Source organism: Saccopteryx bilineata, chromosome 10 (genome assembly GCF_036850765.1).
Source record: "Saccopteryx bilineata isolate mSacBil1 chromosome 10, mSacBil1_pri_phased_curated, whole genome shotgun sequence".
Lineage (NCBI taxonomy): Eukaryota > Metazoa > Chordata > Mammalia > Chiroptera > Emballonuridae > Saccopteryx > Saccopteryx bilineata.
This window is the reverse complement of record NC_089499.1, coordinates 62,205,368-62,228,957: the sequence shown is the minus strand read 5'-3', so window position 1 is coordinate 62,228,957 and position 23,590 is coordinate 62,205,368. Positions and strand designations below refer to the sequence as shown.

The window sequence follows — 23,590 nt, the reverse complement described above, 5'->3', positions numbered from 1 at the left end:
TATCCACTGCGCCACCGCCTGGCCAGGCTCTTGTCACTTCTGACAGTTATCAATATCCATGTTTTCTCACCCAATATTATTCTGTTCCATTAGGTAAGAAATATTTCTTAGAAGGGCTCCACCTTTTTTTTTTTTAATCTTTTTTATTTTTCTGAAGTGAGAAGTGGGGAGGCAGAGAGACAGACTCCCTCATGAGCCCAGCTGGGATCTACCCAACAAGCCTACCAGGAGGTAAAGCCTACTGCTCTGCCCATCTAGGACGTTGCTCCATTGCACCCAGAGCCATTCTAGTGCCTGAAGCAGAGGCCATGCAGCCATCCTCAGCACCTGGGCCCACTTTGCTCCAATGGAGCCTTGGCTGCTGGAGGGGAAGAGAGAGATAGAAAGGAGAGAGGTAAGGATAGAGAAGCAGATGGGCACTTCTCCTGCATGCCCTGGCTTGGAATAGAACCTGGGACTCCCACACGCCAGGCTGTGATGCTCTACCACAGCCAGGGCTCCAATTTTGTCTTCAATAGTATTTTCTCACAAACCATTGCCACAGGATATCTAATTCAGCAATTTTGACAGTGGCATTTGTGTTGTCTCACCAGCTGTCAAAGGAATATTTTTTTTTATTGGCTTATTTGAGAGAGAAAGGGAGAAGAGGAGAGAGAGAATCTTGGATTTGTTGTTCCACTTATTTATGCATTCATTGGTTGATTCTTGTATATGCCCTGACAGAAGGTTGAACCTACAATGTTGGTGTATCAGGACAATGCTCTAACCCAGTGTTTTTCAACCACTGGTCCAGTCCTCGACCAGTCTGCCAAAAATTCCCAGCTGGTTCACAAGAGTTAACCACCCTAATGTTGTATGAACATTATAGATCAAATGATCTTGGTCAGTGGCGGGATTCAAATGATTTAACAATCAGTTCTCTGCCCTAATGACCATTGTAAATACCAAAAAAAGACATACTGAAAGGTAGTTTATTATTTCATGCATTTATTTATTTATTGTATTTTTTCTGAAGTGAGAAGTGGGGAGGCAGAGAAACAGACTCCCACGGGCACCTAACCAGTATCCACCTGGCATGCCCACTAGACGGCGATGCTCTGCCCATACAGGGCATTACTCCATTGCAAACAGAGCCATTCCAGCGCCTGAGTCAGAGGCCATAGAGCCATCTTCAGTGCCCGGGCCAACTTTGCTCCAATTGAGCCTTGGCTGCAGAAGAGATAAAGAGAAAGTAGAGGGGGAAGGGTAGAGAAGCAGATGGGCATTACTCCTGTGTGCCCTGACCAGGAATTGAACCCAGGACTTCTACACGCTGGGCTGATGCTCTACCGCTGAGCTAGCTGGCCAGGGCTTATTTCATGCATTTAATACTTAAATAAAAACAATAAAAAAGATACACAAAACTAAATTATAAGAGTTTTAAAATATTAATAAAAAATATTAAATACCCGACAAAAAACAATAAAACTAAGATATTTCCATATTGCTTCTTGATTGGCATCCTTACTTGCAATTCTTTTCACCTATGGACGAAATGAACATTACTACAGGCGCTTAGAATATGCTGTTGCACAGATGAATGCTAAAAGAATAAGGAATGTAAATTTGTGATTTCCACTTTGGGCAGCTGCCCAGGCACCCACCTTAGAGAGAACCCTGATTACAAGTGGCATTTTAACAACCAGCTCACCGAACTTAGCAAAAAATTAGGTATAGGTTCTGTCAAACCAGTGTGAACTAGCTGAATCCCACCACTCATCTTGGTCATATTTATGCTCATGGTGAATTCTGCCTTAAGCAATCCCTGAAATAATTCTACTTTCTCTGGTCATCAAGTGTAAAAAGGTTGAAAACCACTGAACCAACTGAGCTGCCCAGCCAGGTGTCAAAGGAATATTCTCAAACAACAAACAGGACTGATAATGCTTCAAGTTGTTGTTAAATTGATTTGTTGTTAGAACATTGAGAAGTTGCACTTGGCCAGTTATGCCACTAAGAGAATCAACCAAGTGTGTACATTTGCAGGCAATTATAAGGAAAACAATATCAGCTGTAAGGGACACCTCAATAACAGATGTGAAAAAAAAATAAAGTATGTGTTATGCTCTATGAGTAGTTCATATTATGCCAAAGAAAGAAGCCTCCATTTGGGGTTGGAGTTTGTCTTCATAGTTCTAGCATGGATGAATAATCGTTGATATTTATCTACATATAAAATCAATTATTTTTAAATTTTTATTAATTTTAATGGGGTGACATAAAAAAATCAGGGTACATATATTCAAAGAAAACATGTCCAGGTTATCTTGTCATTCAATTATGTTGCATACCCATCACCCAGTCAGATTGTCCTCTGTCACCTTCTATCTAGTTTTCTTTGTGTCCCTCCCCCTCTCCTTTCTTCCCTCCCCCCCCCCCCCAACCACCACACTTTTGTCCATGTCTCTTAGTCTCGTTTTTATGTCTCACCAATGTATGGAGTCATGCAGTTCTTGGTTTTTTCTGAAAATCAATTATTTTTTAAAGATCATATCTGTTCTTACTAAAGTTTCATTTTGTTTCTGATTTCCAAAACAATATATAAGCACAGGCAAGACACCTAGTGTAGTCTTAATTTTTTTTTTGCCTCATCCAAGTGGAAGTGGTACATGAATACTGAATTTCCCAGTTTAAAACTCTGAGGTCACTGGCTGGACCATGGAGTCGCTGTCTTGAGCATGGGATCATCAACATGATCCCAAGGTCACTGGCTTGAGCCCAGTGGTTGCTAGCTTTTAGCAAGGAGTCACTGGCTTGGCTTGAGCCCACCCCCACCATCCCACCCCAGTCAAGGTGTGTGCGAGAAGCATCAACTTAGTTGATGCTTCTCTCTCTCTTTTCCCTCTCCCTCAAAAAATCAATAAATTAAAAAATATATTATTTTAAATATTTTTTCCCACAATAGATGATATTTTGCAGAATGGTGTGGTTTGGGAAAGATAATTTTAAAAGGTTTATGTTTGATCTGCTTGATTTGAACTTGCAAATTCCTCCCTAATATAATAGTTACTAAAAATCAAAACTAAAAAAAGAATAACTGTAATTCAGGATAGTCTTTCCATGACTCCTTGGCTCTAACATTTTTACACGGCAACTGGCAGGCTATTTAAAAAGATTAGGATAAAATGATCTAATAAAAACATATCAGAAGCTTTAAAAGTTCCCATACTGTTTGTTACTTGACTTTTTGAACTCTATCTAAAATAAACAGTCCAAATGAGGACAAAAATTATGAATTTATGAACAAAAGCATGAATCTCAGCCCTGTATAAAACAAAATTTGAGGGGGGGAAACCTCTAACGGTCCAATAGGACAACTGTTAAATGAGTTAAAGAAACATGCAATCTTTAAATTCTTTTATTCAGAATGTAACAATATGTGAAAACACTTAAGCTATAATGTTAAATATAATGTTAAAGCCAAATAAAAATTGTATGTGTAATATAATCTCAATTACATTAAAATGTGTAAGAGAAAAAAATTAGAAAAAAGCAAACTGTTAACAAGGTTCTCTATTGGGTACATGGAAGGTACTGCTTTTTTCCCCTGTACTTCCAATATTTCTGAAGTTAATATAATTTTTATAACCAGATACAAAAATAAAAACATTTCTTATCTATAACAGCTTTGGTTCACAGAAGTTGAGTGACTTGCCCTAAAGCAGAAGGACTAAGTGGCAGTGAAAGTTAAAATGCTTACATCCTGAATCCCAGATCCAAGGCTTTCCACTCGGCCACAGGCTTGTCCTAAGAATTACTTCCAAGTGTCTTCCCTTTCCAAATCCCAATTGTCTCCAATTAATTCTCCCATATAAATGTTCTCTAGTTAAAATTAATTACTTCTAGAAATTGAAATATCAATGTGGCTATTTCACTATATATTACTATAAAACTGTTTACTAACATAGCACATTCTTGTAAAAAGAAAACAAAAACTAACGCTCAGGTTGTAAACTAATTGTGTGAAAAGTTCAATAAAAAAGTAAAAAGACAAAGTGCATCTGACCAGTACATTCCACACACTTTTTGCAAAATGTCTAAAACAAATGTAGCTTATAACTTGACAGAAATAAAGAAATTGAGCTGGCTATTCTAGCAGTCAAGCCAAAATGTGGGTTTCTCTTTGTGTCAGTGTAGACTGATAAGAGTACATTACCAGCAGGCAACTGGCCTGTGAAGATAGCTTTCAGCATGAAAAAACAAATCAATTCCACAATCAGCGCCCAATCTCAACTTGGCAATTAATGTTGGAACGAAATCCATGGCAGCTGTGCCACCCAGGAAAGGGGGATCTCACCCCTTCCTCCTGTTCTTTTGGGGCCATATTAAACTGCCAGGGCACATGAAATACACGCAACTGTAGTTCTACTTTCTTCATTCTAAGTGGTAATCAACCATCAACTTGGTTTTAAATAGCTTAAGTTATTGAGTAAGACACACTTAAGGATGAAGTTTCTCTATGTACGTTGCAGCCCCCACCAACATGTTTGTAATATAGCTGGTTCCATTCTTCAGTGCTAAAAATATAACAAATGGTTGTTTTCCTAGATTGTCTTAAGCTACATCATCATGGCCAACGCGCAAAACACAGACACAGGGTTTTTATTTTGATGAGTTTATTAGGGCCAAGTCTGCAAGGAGCCGCACAGCAGTCGTGGAGTCGCGAAGGCGCCGTCCATCACACGCTGTACACAGCTCGAGTGACAGCGGCTACAGTCATGGCCACGGCCCTGGACACACAGGGCGGGAAGGCTCCGGGACCAAGACGGGCTTCACCGATGGCTCTCTCCACGGGCAAATGAACAGCCTTTCAGCATCTCCTGGAGAAAAACTATCCACCTCCTTTCCTAGCTTGCTCAGAAATCATCAAATAAGTCTACAGGGTTCTTTCTCCTGCATTTTCTCTTAAGAGGTTTTCGGGGAGACAATTCCAGGATCGGGATCTATCACCTTACATCACAGCCAGAAAAAAACACCTTCCGTCAAATAAAAAGAAGGCCCGCGCGCCTACGTGACCGCCGGGCCCACGAGCGACAGGCGACCGCCGACATCCCAAACCCAGCAAGCGGCTCCTGGCCTAGCGGCGCAGGCCCACGCGGGCCGCGGGCGGGCGGCCGGGCCTTGGTGGCTTTGGGCGCGGCCTGCCACGGGTGGGGGCACAGGGCGGCGGCGCCCACCTGGGCCAGGGCGGGCACCTGCGGCCGCGGCGACGTCAGGCCCGGGGTCGGCCCGCCCCGCTCCTTCCCTCGCCGCCCGCCGCCGTCCGCCGCCGCCCGCGCCTCACCTGCGGACTGTCCTCCAGCGTCTCCTCGATGGGCAGCTTGTCGATCCCCGGCATCGTGGCGGAGGGAAGGCAGCGGCAGGAGACGCGGCGGCCACCCACAGCTCCCCACGCCGACCCACCCACAGCAGCTGACCCCGACCCACCCTCTCACGCAGGATCGGCCGCCGTCCCCACCCGCGCCGCGCTCGCCAAGAGCCAAGCCGTCAGGAGGGAAATCCCGCCCCCTCGGCCTCCCTGCCCGCCTCTCGGCGCGCTTACTGGCTCGCGGCGACGCCTGTCAATGCGGCGGGGCTGGCCGGGATGTTCCTTCACCTCCCTGGGCTCTGCAGTGAGCGCGGGCTCGCAGGCTGGGGGCGGTGCTCCCTGCTCCCAGCAGGCACCCGCCGTGCGCGCGCGTTTGGATGTAGTTCGTGGACGATCTTCTCTTACCACCGTACGCCTGTCGGGCCGCCAAGCGTCGAGTGAAGACCACACTGGGGATATGAGGCGTTTTTAGTTCTCCCTCAACATTTTTCGTCAGAGACAATGGGAGAGGCTCCACTGTTGCTGCCTTTTTTCATTTCTCAAATTAGAACCTTCCCAACTCTCCGGAAGCGTCCGGTCTCCCCATTCCATCAAAATGGTGCTGGCTAATTCAGAGGTCTGTGGGATCCGAAGTATTAACAGGGCTTTCCCATAAATTCGTGGACATTAGACTCGAAATTATTTTTCTGGACCCGTGGAAATCAGTCTGTTCAGCTTAAAAGGTGTTACTTTGTAGCCAATTCAATTCCTACCTGGTCTTGAAGGACTGACATGCCACAACTTAGACTTCCGTAGTTCTTTTAAATCACAAATGAAAACATCTTTTAAAAATAAGATACAGTAGTTAATTATGTAGGTAACTGATTAGCATTTCTGTTTGGTCAAAGAATTTTGTAAGAAACTTTATTTCTTTATTTTAATGTTTATTTTATTGATTTGAGAGAGAAAGAGACAGAAACAATCTGTTCCTGTATGTGCCCTGACTGGAGATCCAACTAGCAACTTCTGCTTCTGAAGGGTGCTCTAACCAACCCAGCTATCTAGCCAGGGCAGAAGAAACTTTAAATCTCAACATCTTCTTCCCCCTCTAATTTTACAATAGAGAAAAATAAAGCTCTGATCATACGACTTGGATGGATTAGAACTTGGGCCTCTTTCCATCTTCCCCAACCTCACACTGCCTCTTTTATTCCTCTGCAGAATTAGAAGCTTTCATTATAGATGAAATGGCAAATCACCAATGTCTTTTAAAAATCTAGGCACTAATCCCGCCAATCCATCCCATTTTCATTCAAGAAATACAAAAAAAAAAAAAGCTGCATAAAGATTATTCGTTGCCTGATTCCACAGGTAACATTTGAACAAATCTAGATACAGTGGAACAGATCCAAATACAGTAACAGGAATGGAAGTTACATATTTCCAACTAAAATGCTAGATTTTCCCTCAATTTCTTGAACAAGGATAAAATCGGGTTTTAAATGCTTTTACCAGGTAGACTTGCAGTAGTTTCACAGAATTACCCTTAGTATTACATGCTTTAAATAAATGTTCTCCCCTTAGATTGTTTATCAACTACTCACCCTCCAGAAGAGATCTTTTTGAAAGGTGTTTTGGAGTCAGTTCTTACCTAGTGTTACTGGTTCCCAACTGTTTAGGTGTACTCACAGACAGCATCTACAGATCCCAGCAACCTAAGTCCATCCTTCCGTACTTCTTTTTCGCTTTGGCAGCACCGCAGCATGCCATCTGGCTCCAAAGAGGAAAACTTTCAAGGTAAGTGACCTTCTTGGTTGAACTGTGATTTAAATTAGAAGTGAAGGAAAAGAAAAGTAGTGACTGACAATAGATAAGAATCAGGAGTAAGTGACAAGTGAAAACAGTATAAGAAAGAAGAGTAATTTCATGGTTTTACTGAAGGGTTTTGCCAGTTGGCCAATAATTCCAGTGAAAAATTCTGTTAGGTCTCTGAATTATCTAGGTGGAGTATATTCATCAAGTTAAATGGTTTCCTTCTTTGTATTTTATATGAATCTAAACTGTATTTTTGTAAAGGATTCTTAAGAGGCTATTACATTATCAGGGAGGGGCAAGGAATTCTTGCCAGGCTCTGCTAATTAAAAAATGAAACTAACAAAAACAAGTTGACATTTAATTGGATGGAGAGACAATTATGTATTATGAAACTTGAAAGAATCTTTAAAGGCCTTTTTGGATCCTCTGTCTTTAGGCTTTTGTACACTCCGATCATCCAAAAAGATGATTATATTTCCTATTTTAAAACATCTCTAAAGCTGCCTGGCTGGGCAGTGGTGCAGTGGTGCAGTGGAGCCAGGCAGTGGTGCAGTGGAGCCAGGTAGTGGTGCAGTGGATAGAGCCTCGGCCTGGGACTCAGAGGACCCAGGTTCGAAACCCCAAGGTTGCCAGCTTGAGGCGGGATCACCAGCTTGAGCACGGGGTCATAAACTTGAGTGCCATAGAACTGCAGAATTACAATCTCCTTTGATAACCAATTTAAATTTAATCAACCTAAATTCTGTACAGTTGACCAAACTCAATTCCTTTTATACAGGAAATGAGGCTTGTTCAGAGATAATGCCTCAGGGGTTACTGGAGACTCACATTTTGGTAGCATAGAACAACTTTGGCCAGCTGGTTAACTTTATGGAAGGCAGGGCAGGATTAAATGACATTCACCAAAAAATTCTTTGAGATGTTTCACACGTATAATTCATTGAGATGTTTCACACATATAATTTACAATAAAAGGACTATAGTCCTATAAATAGATTTGCTAATAATTAGTCTCCTGAAATTATATTTGATCTTATAATTAGGTTTTTACATGATATTCCTTGAGGTTCTGGTCTGTGGTCTATAATAGGAAATAATCCAACAACATAAGTGACGCTGATGCTGTACTTTTCAAAATTATCCCCCTAGATTATAGAAGTCACCTAGGGGAGGTTGTTAGAATACAAATTTCTTAGCGCATCTGGTAGATTCTGATGCTGGAGGTCAAAAGTGGGGTGGGAGTCACCCCAGATGAGTCAAAGCAAATAATCCTCAAAGTGCATGTTGAAAAACTGTCCAAAAACCCTTTCCCAAATAACCTTGTATTTTTAGAAAATTTAATGAGCCAAAAAAACATTGAGGAAAGGAGTCTTAGGTTCCAGCTGAGGAAAGCGAGAGGGGCACCATTTCCAGAATCACCTGGAGAGCACATGAAGTCTACTCACAAATATTCCCCTGAAAGACTCAATAAATTAAAATTTTGAGGAATTCATACTCCTTTTAAAAGTATAATATATAATGCAAATAATTCTATATGGTACCTAGTAAATCCTTTTTAATATTCTCACTTTAATATTTAATTCAATTGTTTTTTGTTTTTGTTTTTTTGACAAAGACAGAGAGTCAAAGAAAGGGACAGATAGGGATAGACAGACAGGAAGGGAGAGAGATGAGAAGCATCAATTCTTCATTGCAGCACCTCAGTTGTCCATTGATTGCTTTCTCATATGTGCCTTGACCAGGAGGCTACAGCAGAGCAAGTGACCCCTTGCTCAAGCCAGCGACCTTGGACTCAAGCCAGTAACTATGGGCTTCAAGCCAGCGACCTTTTAGGTTCAAGCTAGCGACCATGGGGTCATGTCTATGATCCCACGCTCAAGCCAGCCACCCTGCGCTAAAGCTGGTGAGCCCCTGCTCAAGCCAGATGAGCCTGTGTTCAGGCTGGCAACCACGGGGTTTCAAACCCTGGATCCTCCGCGTTCCAGTCTGACACTCTATCCACTGTACCACCGCCTGGGTCAGGCTCAGTTGTTTTTTTAACACATAGCCAAGATGAACCAAATTCAAGAAATGAGCATATTAATTGGTAATTTGGGAAACTGAGTTTCCTCCATATACATTAAAACATTAGAACCAGTGGTCGAGTAGGGGGAAGCTTTGGGCAATTTGAGGGTAGAATCAAAAGTTCTGAGAAGTAGATTTCAAAAAGAGGTGGAGGGCAGCAAGAACCAACAAATTCTTCATTGTGCCACTACAGATTATCCTCTGCCTTTGACCTTGATCTAATATTGCTTTTGCTATTTGCCACAGTATCCTTAGAATGCAAGGCAAATTCTGTAGCTTCTACTTTCTCAACTGTAATAAGAATAAAACTTTATTCCTAGAATAATTGTGTATGCTTCTGTTTCTTTTATGATTGCCTTGATTCCTTTTGGAAGAAGAAGTCATTACTAAATTTATTTTTTTGGCTAGCCCAAGAACTTTGAAACAAAGCAGTATCTCATTTCTGTGGGGAGGTGGATAAAAGCATGGGTCTGACTCATGGACATGGATTGTGGATCCAGTTTGCTTGCTTTGAATCCTGGCTTCACTATTTACAAGTTCTGTGACTTTGTGTCTCCATCCCATCATCTGAAAAAGAAGACCTAGTATAGAGGACCCACTTTTTTGAGAGAGAGAGAGAGAGAGAGAGAGAGAGAGAGAAAGAGAGACAGGAACAAACAGACAGGAAGGGAGAGACATGAGAAGCATCAACTCATAGCTGCAGTACCTTAGTTGTTCAATGATTGCTTTCTCATATGTACCTTGCCCAGAGGGCTCCAGCCAAGCCAGTGATCTTGGGCTTCAAATCAGTGACCTTTGGGCTCAAGCCAATGGCCATAGGGTCATGTCTATGATCCCATGCTCAAGTCATCTACGGTGGGGTTTCGAACCTGGGTCCTCGGTGTCCCAGGCTGACATTCTAGCCACTGTGCCTACACCTACCTGGTCAAGCTAGAGAACCTACATTACAAGGTTGTGAAGATGATTAATGAATTAAGAATAGTGCTAAGCACAATAAGTATTCAATAAAAATTAGTTTATTTTCTTCATTTAAACAAATACTAAATATTTTAATGCTTTTAAGGCAACTCATTTTCTTCATTTTCCCCTTTTTATCATATCTAAAGAAACCAATATTATCTAAGTTAGAAGATTGTACTCATTCTCTTATAGAATACTGATACTATTTTAAACAGTATAACCATTACCCTTGCTTTATCTTTGGCGTAAGGGCTTTTATGGCCAAAAAAAATTTTTTTTAATTAGTAAATATGAATTTTAACATCTGGAGATCAGTTGTAGGTACCAAAACAGCAAAAGCTATTACCCCACTTTTTATTTTTAGCAGTGGGGAGGGGGAAATGCCCTAAGTTAAATGACATAGGACTTCATGACACTCCTACACTCATAAAAATTCTGGGGCAAGTCAGTGTAGAAAATTAGAGAAGTCAGTATGTTTCATATTGTTTGTTCAAGAAAAAAAAAATTTAATTTTTGCAGAACCACAGAGGGCTTTAAAAGCAAACAAACAAATAGAATTGGATTAAAGCATGGCTATGCAAATAAATCTCAGGGTTAATCAGCACATCCTCCCAAGAACTCTAGGTGGTGCCATAAATTTAGTTTTGAGTTTCAAAGTAATACCTCAGAAAATGGTTGTCTTTATTCAGCAAATATTTACTAGGTAATGAACAAAATATTAAAAATCTCTGCCCTTGTGGATCTACAGTTTAGTGGTAAATGATAAAAAAATAAACATAATAAGCCTTATTAGAAGTACAGTATATTTGAAAGTGGCAAATACTATAGAAAGTAATAGAGCAGGGAAAATGGGATGAACGGGCAGTTGCAATTTTAAATAGGTTCATCAAAGTGGACTTCATTGAGAAGGAGACATCTGAACAAACACTTGAAGTAAGCAACGGGAACATCTAGGGAGAAAGCAGTTCAGGTAGAGAACACCTTAAGGCAGAGATGGTCTGCCTTGTTTCAAGAATTGCACAGAGACCAGGATAGAAGGAGAGGATTGATCCATGGCGGGTCTGACTTGGAAGAGAGAGGAAGAGGAAGCCAGATTGTGTAAAACCTTGTAACCTAGGGTGAAGACTTTGACTTTTACCTAGTTTTGGATAAAAACACCTTTAATAAAAGTTGAGGAAGTTGAATGAATTAGTAGTAGGAGATATCATAAAGTATGGGTAAATTAACATTTTCTATAGTAAAATTGGTAGTTAATGTGCATTTTTAACATAATCATGATCATAATCTCACCTCATAAAATTAGTATTGCTATCTTCATCATGAGTTTCATGAGGGCAGAAATCATTTCATCTCCTGGGTACCTACTACACCTCTGATATATACTGGAGTATAATAAATGTTTGCTATAATTTAAAGGTTTGTGTTTAAATTGATAAGAACCATAACATTGATTCCTTAGGAATAGTGTTATGAATACCAATCAGGCTTTCCCATTTAATCTACAGTGATTAGATTAAATGGCACTGAAGTGTAGGCCTGAGCCAATCAGAGCCCTAAATCCTAAACTGTTTTATCTTTGAATATTGAATCTGGGGAAAACCTGAGTCTAATTTAGCCTAACCCTGAGTTGTCTATTCTCACTGTCAGTCTGGAAAGGACATAAGGACAAGGAAGGGCTAGACTAGGTGGGAGTGTTCACTGATAAAGCTTTCTTAGAAAGAAATATGACAATGTGCACCAAAAAATAATATACTCTTCAAATAAATTTTTCCATGGAAATACTACAAGGTATTCACTGCCATAATGTTTGTTATAGTAAAAAAAGAAGAAGAAATTGGAGACAAACCTAAGTGCTCATTATCAGGAGTGTTGGCAATAAAGTATGGTTCATCCACTTGATGTCTAGCATCAAGCAATTGTTGAAGAATGAGAAAGAGCTATATATACTGATACAGTGTGTAGGGTGGAGGTGGGGGAAGAGGCAGTGAACCCACAGCAGAACAGTAACATCTGACTCCATGTGGATAAAAACGTGTCTGTCTATGTCTACCTATTTATGTGAAGGCATTTTAAAATGGAAGAAGTGGCTTAGTTGGTTGAAGTGTCCTGACATAAAGGTGTGGGTTCAGTCTCTGGTTGGGGTCATGCAAGAATCAACCAATGATAGCATGAATGGTAGAGTGGCAAATCAATTGTGTGTGTATATGTGTGTGTGTCTCTCTCTCTTTCCCTTCCTCTCTGAAAGTCAGTAAAAAAAGGGGGGGGAGGAAAGGCACTGAACTGTTAATAGTGGTAACCAGTGAGTTGGGGAGTAAAGATTTTTACATTTTACGCTATTATTGTAGTATTGAGTGAATCTTTTTAAAATAAAAATGTATTTATGTTTCAAATGACCAAATATCAATTTTTAATTTTTTTTAATTTATTGATTTTAAAGAGAGGATGGGAGAGAGAGAAACATGGATCTGTGCCTGTATTTGTCATGATCAGGGATTGAACCTGCAACCTTTGCTTATCTGGACAAAACTCTAACCAACTGAGCTATCCCACCAGGGCTTATATCAATTTTTCAATCAAGGGCCTACTCTCTGGCCAAGCATATCAGTTAGTTGGAGCATATTCCTGATGTGCCAGGGTTGCAGGTTCAATTCTCCATTGAGGCACATACAAGAATGAACCAATGATGCATGGATAAAGTGGAACAACAAATTAATGTTTCTCTTTCCCTTTCTCTCTCGCCCCTTTCTCTGTTAAATAAATAAATCAATAAAAATTTATTAAAAAAATAAATCAAGGCCCTGGGCAGTTGGCTCAGTGGTAGAGCATCAACCCAGTGTGTGGATGTCCCAAGTTTGACTTCCAACCAGGACACACAACAGAAGCACCCATCTGCTTCTCCACCCTTCCCTGTCTCCTTTCTGTCTATCTCTCTCTTCCCTTCCTGCAGCCAAGGCGCCATTGGAACAAAGTTGGCCCGGGCGCTGAGGATGGCTCTATGGCCTCTGCCTCAGGTGGTAGAATGGCTCTGGTTGCAACAGAGCAATGCCTCAGATGGGCAGAGCATTGCCCCCTGGTGGGCATGCCGGATGGATCCCGGCCAGGCGCATGCAGGTGTCTCTCTACCTCCCCACTTCTCACTTAAGAAAAAATACCAATAATAATAATAATAATAATAATAATTAAATAAAGGACCTACTATGTTCAAAGCACTATACTGAAAACAATTTTAACTAATTTGAAAATATAAAAATATGAAACTGTGCTCTTCATATTTGAGAATAAAGGTTGAAAGGTTTTTAAATATTATAAATAAAGTGAACTTATTCAACGAACCTTTATTTAATATCTCCTATGTGATAAGTACTGTGATGGGTACTGGGAGAGACAGAAGTGTATATGAAACAGTCCGAACTCTCCCAACCCTGTAATCACTGGGAAAGATACGTTGTGTCTCAGGTAACAATGGAAGGACACAGTGCCACAGATGGGAATTGTTCAACATAACTCAAGATTTAAAAACTTTAATCTCAGATTTTATTGCAGAATGCCATAATGTCTTCGAATTTGTGGGTTACCCTGGAGTGATTTATAAGTGGTTCATAGAAAACCGGGAGTACCTTTACACACTAAAAGCCAGAGAGAAGAGGGGGGTTGCAAGACTAGGTAAAAAAGGTGACGCAATTAAGAAGTACAAACTGGCAGATGCAGAACAGTCATAGGGACATAAAATACAGCATAGGGGATATAGTTAATAATACTGTAATAACTGTGGATGGCACCAGGAGGGTGTTGGAAATATCAGGGGACCGCTTTGTAATGTATATAATTGTCTAACCTCTCTGCTGTACACCTGAAATTAATACAAATAATATTGAATGTAAACTTAATTGAAATTTTTTTTAAAAAGTTTTTAAACAGTGGCAACAATAGTAAACCCACAGTGTTTACATTGCCTGTGCAGTTTACAGAGGTCCTCTTCCTAGTCCTATCCATCCATCAATCCATTTGTTTATTCACTTATTCAACAAATATTTATTGAATGACTACTTTGTCATTGTTCTAGGAGACACTGAATGTACAATATAACAGTAAAAAATAAACTTTTATTTTAGAACACATGTTTTAACATTTAAAAACACTAACAGTTTCAAATAGGACAGTGTAATTCCTGTGCAAAACTAAGGTATAAATGTCATTAGAGCTTTGAGTATTATGTTTCTTTCTTATTATACCCACATAATAATTATATGGCTGATTTATTAAAAATCACTGCCAAAACACCTAAGACATTGGGCATTTTTTCTGATAGTAATGACTTAGGACTTAATTTTAATACACAGAAAAAAATTTATCAAAACTTGAGTGGATTTACACATTATAAAACAAAACATAAAATCTGAATTTTTGCTTTATCTTGTAGAGGTAGATAATTCTAATACAGACTGTCCAATTTTATGATTCCTAGAATCTCTTCTCTTCAATGTCAATTATCAAACTTTTATTTCTCATAACAAAATAACTGTTAAAAGATATTGAGGATATATCATTTGCAAAATTTCACAACCTTTTTCTTTCCTGATCAGTACCTTTGATGTTTATTTATATCATGAGATCATTGGTGATGGTGTTAAAATAGCCATTAATTAATGAAGTCAATAGAACAGGGAATTTGCAAACAGAAAATTCAAGTCAAAGCTCTGCCACATCATCCTACAGAAACTGGAAAGGTTTTCCTTTTATTTGGTGCAGATTTCACATTTCTATCCTCTTTTGTTGCTTTCCTGTGACCGGTCAAAAGTGCACCATGACTTTATGGACACACTGTAGTGGAGGATTTGTAAAAGGATTAATTACAAATATGCTAAAATGCTTTAGAAGCTATAAAGCAATATAGATATGTTGTATTTTTACTCATTATGACATTACTCTAGATAAGTAACATTTACTAGAAACCAACAGTAGATACTATATTAATTGTGAAACACTATTCTCATGTCAGGAACAAAAGAATGGTCTGTATTCATTATCACTATTTTCGACTTTGTTCTGTATGTCTAGACCAGCATTGTCCAACAGAACTTTCTGCAGTGATAGAAATGTTCTTTATGCTGTACAATATAAAGCCACTTACCCCATGTGGCTATCTAAATTTAATTGAAATATAATTTAATTTAATTCCTCAGTTGCACTAGACTAGCCACATTTCAAGTGCTCATTGGCCACATGTGGCTTTCACCTACCACGTTGGATAGCTCAGATATAGAACATTTTCATTATCTTAGAAAACTCTATTGGATTACAAGTTCCATTGGTCTAAAGTTATAAATGAATGTGTAATATTAATCACATATCTATCCATCCATCAATCTAATTTTTATGCATTTTAAAGTAGTAGACATCAGCAATTTCTCCCTTAAACTCTTCGGCATGCATATCATTAACTGTATGTAGTTCAATACTTGCTTATGCTTTAATTTTTTTTAATTTTTTTTCTTTTTAAATTCACTCTTTTCTATTTTATTTTAGATTTTATTTATTCATTTTTAGAGAGAAAGGAGAGAGAGAGAGAGAGAGAGAGAGAGAGAAGGGGGGAGGAGCAGGAAGCATCAACTCCCATATGCGCTTTGACCAGGCAAGCCCAGGGCTTTGAACCGGTGATCTCAGCATTCCAGGTTGATGCTTTATCCACTGCGCCACCACAGGTCAGGCTGTTTATGCTTTAATAGATAGAATTTTACATACAGTGAAGTGAACAATTTTTAAAGGGTACCAATCAATGAGTTTTGACAGATGCATACATCTGTGTAATCCAAACTCCAGCAGGATATGGAACATTACCATTACCCACCCCCAAGTTTCCTTATTCCCAGTTATTCTCTACCTCCATCCCCACTTTCTCATTTTTTAAAATATAAACTAGTTTTGTCTATTCTAGAACCTCACATAAATGAAATTATACTTTTTAAAGAATCTATTTTATAAATTCTTAAGATTTTTTCTGTGAAGATAAGTATGTCATCTATTAAGTTTACTTCTTCTTTTCTGATCTATATGATTTTTATTTCTCTTCCTTGCCTTATTGCACTAGCTTAGAACCACTATAGTGTTAAGTAGAAATGCTTAAAGTTAACATCCTTTCCTTGTTCCTAATTGTAGGGGGTAAACAATATTTCACCATTAAATATTGCTAGTTGATTATTTCTAGATGATGTTTATCAAATTGAGGATGTTACTTCTAATCCTAATTTGTTGAAAGATTTTTTTTAATCATGAATGAATATTTTTCTACATCTGTTAATGTGGTCACATGATTTTCTTCTTTTTTTTCTGTTACTATGATTTACATTGATTGATTTTTGAAAATTAAACCCTCCTTGCCTTTCTGGGAAAAGCCCCACTTAGTCATAATGTATTACCCTTTTTTTGTATGTTTCTACATTCATTTTGCTAATATTTTATAGAAAAAAGTCTGTGTTCATGAAGGATATTTATCTACAATAACTTTTTTGAAATTTTTCTGTTATCAGGGTTATTCAGACCTTATAAAACAAATTTAGAAGGGTCCCCTTTTATATTCTGGAAGACTTTGTATAAGATCAGTATTTGTTTAAGATTATTCTTTAAATGTTTGTTGATGTTGTTTTGAGAGGGCGGCAGGGAGAGAGGTGAGAAGCATCAACTTGTAGTTGTGTCACTTTAATTGTTCATTGATTGCTTCTCATATGTGCCTTGACAGGGGTAGGGGTCCAAGCCTGACCAGTGACCCCTTGCTCAAGCCAGCAACCTTTGGGCTCAAGCCAGCGACCATGGCATCATGTTGATGATTCCACACTCAAGCTGGTGACCTCGGGGTTTCAAAACAGGAAAATCAGTGTTCCAGGCCGAACAACACTGTATCCTCTGCACCACCACTGGTCAGGTGTTTTAAATGTTTGATAAATTTCACCAGTGAAATTATCTGGATCTGGAATTTTCTCTGTGGGAAAGAATTTGATAACCAACTCAATTTCTTTAATATATATTTGACTAATCATATTTTCTATTTCATCTTGTCTCACTTTTGGTAATCATAGTTTTTAAAAGATTTATTTATTTTATGTAAATTGTTGAATTTATTGGTATAAAGTTGTTCATAATATTCTTTTTTTTTTTTTTTTCCCCTGAAGCTGGAAACGGGGAGAGACAGTCAGACAGACAGATTCCCCGCATGTGCCCAACAGGGATCCACCCGGCACACCCACCAGGGGGCGATGCTCTGCCCCTCCGGGGCCTCACTCTGCCGCCACCAGAGCCACTCCAGCGCCTGGGGCAGAGGCCAAGGAGCCATCCCCAGCGCCCCGCCCGGGCCATCTTGACTCCAATGGAGCCTCAGCTGCGGGAGGGGAAGAGAGAGACAGAGAGGAAGAAGAGGGGGAGGGGTGGAGAAGCAGATGGGCACCCCTCCTGTGTGCCCTGGCCGGGAATCGAACCCAGGACCCCTGCATGCCAGGCCGATGCTCTACCACTGAGCCAACCGGCCAGGGCCCATAATATTCTTTTATCTATTTAATATGTGTAGTCTCTGTAATTATACCACCTCTTTATTCCTAATATTGGTAATTTGTGTTCTCTCTTTTCTTCTTGGTCAGCTTGCCTACAGGTTTGTTAACTTTCATTAGAAATTTAGAACTTTTACTTCCTAAACTAAAGGGAGACTAGAGAGGCAGGAGATTGAGGTCAATCACCAACAGCCAGTGATTTAAACAATCATGTTTATGTAATGAAACCTCCATAAAAATCCCTAAACAACTGGGTCCAGAAAGCTTCCAGATTGGTGAGCACATTGAGGCGGGGAGAGTGGTGTGCCCTCTAGGCTTCCTTCCCTGGACCTTGCCCTGGGCATTGCTTCCATTTGATCGTTTCTGAGATGTATCCTTTATAATAAACCAGTAAACATCAGTAAAGTGCTTCCAGAGTTTTGTGAGTCGTTCTATTAATAGCACATAGTAGAACCTGAGGGCTCTTGGAAACCCTGGATTTATAGCCATTGATCAGAAGCGCAGGTGGCAACCTGGGATTTGTGACTGTCTTCTGAAGTGAGCAACAGACTTGTGGGACTGAGCCCTTAACCTGTGGGATTTGTGCTAACTCCTGGTAGTTAGTGTTAGAACTGAATTGAATTGTAGGACACCCACTTGTTGTCTGCAGAGAATTGGAGAATTATTTGGTATGGAAAACCCATACATGTTTCATGTCAGAAGTTTGGTGAGTAAGAACTGCTCAGACCATCCTATCAGTCCTATCTTAAAATTGTGCCCTGGCTTCCCCTTGCACTTGAACTCATTACCATGATTTTTATAAAGGCCATCCATTTTCCAGCCAGGCCTGGTTTTCCAAAGAATAGCAACAGATCCTACTCACTTTTTTTTGGCTATTGCCTCTTCTTCCTCAAATATCCCAGCGCTTTTCAGCTGCAAGACTTTTGTACTCACTGTTCCCTCCGACTAGAATGTTTTATCTCAAGATCTTGGCATGCTACTTTCTCTCATCCTCAGTTTCAGCTAAAATGTCACCTCTCTAGGGAGGTCTGCCCAACCATCATACTTAAAGACCCTCTCCCCACCTATTCTACTCACCCCCACCCTGTTATGTCTCATCACCATCACCTCGTGTATTCCTTTTAATGAGTTTATCACTCTCTGATTACCTTGTGTTGTTCATCACTGATCTCTAGCACCTAGAATGGTGTCTAGCACATATTAAATGCACTATAAAAATATGTTCAGTGAAACTATGAAAAAGCATTTACCCCCATTTTTATAGACATTCTTTCCTACCTTTCATTTTCATCAACTCATTCATTAATAATCTGGTATTATGTAAGTCCAGAAAAAAATCAACTCAAGACGAATAAAAATATTGGAATGCCCTTGTTGATAAAGAAGAAATTGGGAACTGGCATTGCTTCAGCATGTGCTATAGCATCCTTTCAACTTGCACCTCTGAGGTACCACTCTGTGGGGGCAGGGTCCCAGGGAAGACTCTTTCCACCTTTGTACTGATGATCTAGTTTACCTTGCTCATGTATTTTCTTTTTCATTCTTCTAACTGATTATTGTATGAAATAACTTACTGATTTATTTACTATTTGTTGTCTGTTTTTCCACCCCACCCCTCCCAGCACCACAGGGAGCTTCATGAGGGCAAGGATACTATTCTATTTATTCTGGTCTGAGTGTGTGCTCAGGCAATTGTGGAATAAATGGATACATGAATGAATATTTCAAAGGAGGCAAAGGAATCTGGGAACGATATGAACCCTCTCTTCTCTCAAGTCTCCCCAGATTAAGGTCCCACCCATCTTTGCACAGCCTACCTACTATTGATTAAACTTCCATGAGGTATAAATGTTTCCTAGTTTATTCATTCTCAGTATCGCTTTACTTGTATTTCTATACACCCATCCTGTGTGTGCTTGTTGATGTTTTGTATGTGGATCTTTTTTTGGGGGGGAGATGTGGATTTTTTGATCACTCTAGAGCAAGGGTAGTCAACCTTTTTATACCTACTGCCCACTTTTGTATCTCTGTTAGTAGTAAAATTTTCTAACCACCCACCAGTTCCACAGTAATGGTGATTTATAAAGTAGAGAAGTAACTTTAGTTTATAAAATTTATAAAGCAGAGTTATAGCAAGTTAAAGCATATAATAATAATTACTTAGCAAGTACTTTATGTCAGATTTTCACTAAGTTTGGCAGAGTAAATCTTTATAAAACAACTTACTATAGTTAAATCTATCTTTTTATTTATACTTTGGTTGCTCCGCTGCCGCCCACCATGAAAGCTGGAACGCCCATTAGTGGGTGGTAGGGACCAGGTTGACTACCACTGATTTAGAGTTTGCATAAGAAGAAGTTAGCTTAATATTTATGAAATCATGATAGGACAAAATCTGATGGAAATTGAGTTTCATCATGTGAAGGCTATTTCCTCTATGAGCAGAGACTACTTTTCCTGAAGAAAAGTCCAGTAGTTGTTTAAAAGCATGATAAAGCTGATCACTTAAATCTCATCGAAGGTAATGGGAGAAGAGTTACAGCAGAGTACAAGAACTAAAAGTATCATACCTTCTGCAGGGAGTGGTCACTTCAAAATCTTCCCAATTAGCCTCTGTATTACTTTTTTAATTTCAAGTTTTCTTAGGACTAAAAAATTAAGACATGTCTGACGTGTGGTGGTGCAGTGGATAAAGCAGCAACCTGGAAAGCTAAAGGTCCCAGGTTTGAAACCCTGGGCTTGCCTGGTCAAGGCACATACGGGAAGCAACTACTATGAGTTGATGCTTCCCGTCCCTACCCCTCTTCTCTCTCTCTCTCCTCTCTCTAAAATCAATAAATAAAATCTTTTTTTAAAAAACTTTTTTTAAAATTAAAACATTCTGTTCTTGGTTATTTTTCTCAAACTTATTGTTTTCATGAAGCTCCCCAGTCTCACAGGAACATTTTTCTTTAAAAAAATACAGTACACTATGTTCTTTTCTTTGAAATAGCTGTGATGAGAGAAATTTTTCCCTTTTGGTTGAAGTCATGCTTTTAAATCGCTTGGAGGTGGTTACATATAAATCTTCATATAAACTTGTATCTCTCATTAGAAACAAAAGATTAAAGAAGGGAATCATCTCGTTAATTATTTAAAATACTTGGTGCAACTCTTCCTTATGAATTAATCCAAGTACTTGGAAGACAATTACACTCAGTATTAATAACATTGCCAACCTTTTCCAGTATGCTACACTCCAAATACTATTGTGTTTTCATTGACAACATTTACTATTACATATGCATATGGGAAACAGGCATTTTCATCAGAATTACTGTAATAGTATTAAGAGATTATTACTTTTTCCAATTTCCCTGGAAGAAAATTCACTTAAATTAGATTATTTGTTACTTGATTGCTTTTCTATCTTGCCTGTATGTTTAGGGAACTGGAGTCCATGAAAGTATAAACTTCAGGATAAAAAGCATGATTTTATACATTAATGATTTCAAATAAAAGAGAGTGCTAGTTCGTGCATCACTTCTTTTCAGTAAGTTAAGTCTGTGTTCTGCTTTGGAGAGATAACACTTTTTGTCCCTGTAGGTGGCCCCCCTGGTGTAGCCATTAGTTGCTAATTACTTGCAAACAAATAAACAATTAACTCCTCAAGCTGCTGGCTGGCTGTTCATTGACATGCTAAAACTTTCTAAGACAGGATTTTAATTAGTGACGTTCTAAATCCAGCCCCCTTGTCAGCGGAGCCGTAAGGTGAGCTGCAGGAAGATCTCAGCCCTGTTTGTGTAGTGCAGAGCCAGTCAAGAAGTGCACAGAGCCCAGAGCTGTTGACCTGTGCAGCCTACGCAAGGATGTCTCCCAGCCTTCGGGAAGGTGATCGACTTGGGGAAAGCAAACCGTCGTCCTGCTCCTTTTTAATTGAGAGCATTTTAGGACTGGACCAGAAGAAAGACTGTGCTCCATCCATGAAACCCCACAGGCCCTGGGCAGACACCTGCAGCTCCTCAGGTATGGTTAATTTATAAAACTGTTTCTTTTGCATGATTTACTTTGGCCTTTAATTTTATACTTCATAGAGTTAGAAAAAAACTGCAGTTTCATCCAGTTACATAACTGAGGTATCTAGGACTTTTAACATCTCCAGCTGAAACCTATGGGAAATAAAAAGAGTATCAGCCTTAAGTCCAAGTGGGTATAGTGTCCAACTCACAGCAAATGCTGAGAAACTGCATTTACTACAGAAGAACCATGTTTATTTGACACATAAAATATTCTAAGTCTTTTTTAACTAAATAATAAATGACATTCAGAGATGGAAATGATCTATATCACCAAGGCAGGATCTTCATTTTTGTTTGCTTTTTGGTTAATAAGAATTCAGTTTTTTGGTGAAACCCACAAGAATGCCACTAAACAGTTAAAGACAAGTGCCTAAAATTCTTAAAGAACTTTGTGGAATATTGGATTGGACATCTAAGATGGGGTTTACTTTTCTGTTTTTAGAAAAAGATGTTAAGCTAAGTCTACATGTCCCGTGTCTTCCTAATGGAATCTTATTTCCTTGTACTGTGGATCACCCAGTGCCAGAAGAAAGAGTTTTGAAATGTGAAAATTACTTTTCAGCCTCAGAGAGACTGTCTTTGAAAAGAGAGTTGAGTTGGTATAGAGGCAGAAGACCAAGAACTGCTTTTACTCAAAACCAGGTGGGAAGTTTTTTCCACTAATAAAAATAATACAAAGGCTTTTAACTGACACCCTGTTGAGCCAAAGCCCATTCACTTTGGGATTTCAGTTTAAACTGTATTAATTAAACAATAGAATGTATCATTTTTAACAGTTTCTGGATAGTCATTTTTTAAAAAGGGCATATGGATTAATTGCCCAAGATACAAGTAAAGTTGTTTTGCTATACAAATTAAAGTCCATTTTATGATGGCATACCAAGAATCAACATTTTAAATTACTATTTCCTTATTCTTAGATTGAAGTGTTGGAAAATGTCTTCAGAGTAAACCGTTACCCTGGCATTGATATCAGAGAATACTTAGCTCAAAAATTGAATCTGGAGGAAGACAGAATCCAGGTAATTTTCAAATAGCTGTTATTCATGATAATTGAAATGTTACAAATGATGAGATAATGTTTCTGAGATCTATTTTATTTCTTCTTAATTTTAGATCTGGTTCCAAAATCGGCGTGCAAAACTAAGGAGGACCCATAGAGAATTACAGTTTCTGATGGCACAAAAAAATTTCAGCACAAATCTCTTGGAACAGATAGAAAATTAAACATGTGAAATTATCTTCCAGTCACAGAACATGAAGAATCAATGAAAATACCAAGTTTTTAAAATGTGATGTTTCTTTTCTGCATTTAATCTGAACATTTTCAAGTTTCTGAAACTGTATTGTAAATAATTACTATTATATCATGGTACCTATTATACTTGGGCACTTTTAAATATAATGAAGGCCTTTTCTATATATTTTAATAAACATTTTCAGGAAAAGCCAGATATTTTTTAAGTGAGCAAATTTAATCTAATAAATTAGTTTGCTAAAATTAGTAAATTCATGACTAAGTGGCTCCACAAACTGGATTACATTTACAAAATAGTTCAAGTATATAAATAATCTGAAGGCACAAAGGTGTGATTTATTTCAATTAGCTTCATTCACATGTACTTTGAAACCTGATTATGCTTTAATATATCCTAGAAGATGGTTTACTTATACATCTTTAGTTTCTCTTTATTTCTGGCATAACGCAGTCAGAATTTTTCACCATAAATCCTTGTAGAATGCCAGTTTCAGCTTTTTCTTTAAAGCAAAGTCATTATACCAAGTAGAATTACAAAAATATCAGTTGCCATATTCATACCATTGGTACT

General features: G+C 38.9%; 2 protein-coding genes across 5 annotated transcripts in view; one reads left to right on the top strand and one right to left on the bottom strand.

Annotated features, from left to right (window-relative positions):
* Nucleotides 1-5,517, bottom strand: part of APPL1 (adaptor protein, phosphotyrosine interacting with PH domain and leucine zipper 1) — a 41,422-nt gene extending 35,905 nt beyond the window's left edge. For both annotated transcript variants that reach the window (XM_066245371.1, XM_066245373.1), the window contains exon 1: nucleotides 5,324-5,517. In XM_066245371.1, the coding sequence (XP_066101468.1) occupies nucleotides 5,324-5,377 (54 nt within the window). In that variant the 5' untranslated portion in view covers nucleotides 5,378-5,517. The remainder of the gene's footprint in view (nucleotides 1-5,323) is intronic.
* Nucleotides 5,518-5,720: 203 nt separating this feature from the next.
* Nucleotides 5,721-23,208, top strand: HESX1 (HESX homeobox 1). Of its 3 annotated transcripts, none has more exons than XM_066244886.1 (6): nucleotides 5,721-5,963; nucleotides 7,006-7,123; nucleotides 21,490-21,708; nucleotides 22,204-22,403; nucleotides 22,682-22,783; nucleotides 22,878-23,208. In XM_066244886.1, exons 1-6 carry the CDS (start codon nucleotides 5,943-5,945, stop codon nucleotides 22,986-22,988), a joined length of 771 nt encoding a protein of 256 aa, XP_066100983.1. In that variant the 5' UTR covers nucleotides 5,721-5,942; the 3' UTR covers nucleotides 22,989-23,208. The 3 variants fall into 3 exon arrangements, with proteins under 3 accessions (XP_066100983.1, XP_066100984.1, XP_066100985.1); XM_066244888.1 differs by having other exon boundaries at nucleotides 5,946-5,963; nucleotides 21,430-21,708; XM_066244887.1 differs by having other exon boundaries at nucleotides 5,721-7,123; nucleotides 21,430-21,708.
* The last annotated feature ends 382 nt before the right edge of the window (nucleotides 23,209-23,590 follow it).

Excerpts from the sequence above, each read along its gene's own strand:
- HESX1 (XM_066244886.1), top strand. The coding sequence starts at position 5,943 with ATGGTGCTGGCTAATTCAGAG. Across the intron at positions 7,124-21,489 it reads CAAAGAGGAAAACTTTCAAG|TGCAGAGCCAGTCAAGAAGT; the intron begins GTAAGTGACCTT and ends CTGTTTGTGTAG. Across the intron at positions 22,784-22,877 it reads TGGAGGAAGACAGAATCCAG|ATCTGGTTCCAAAATCGGCG; the intron begins GTAATTTTCAAA and ends TCTTAATTTTAG.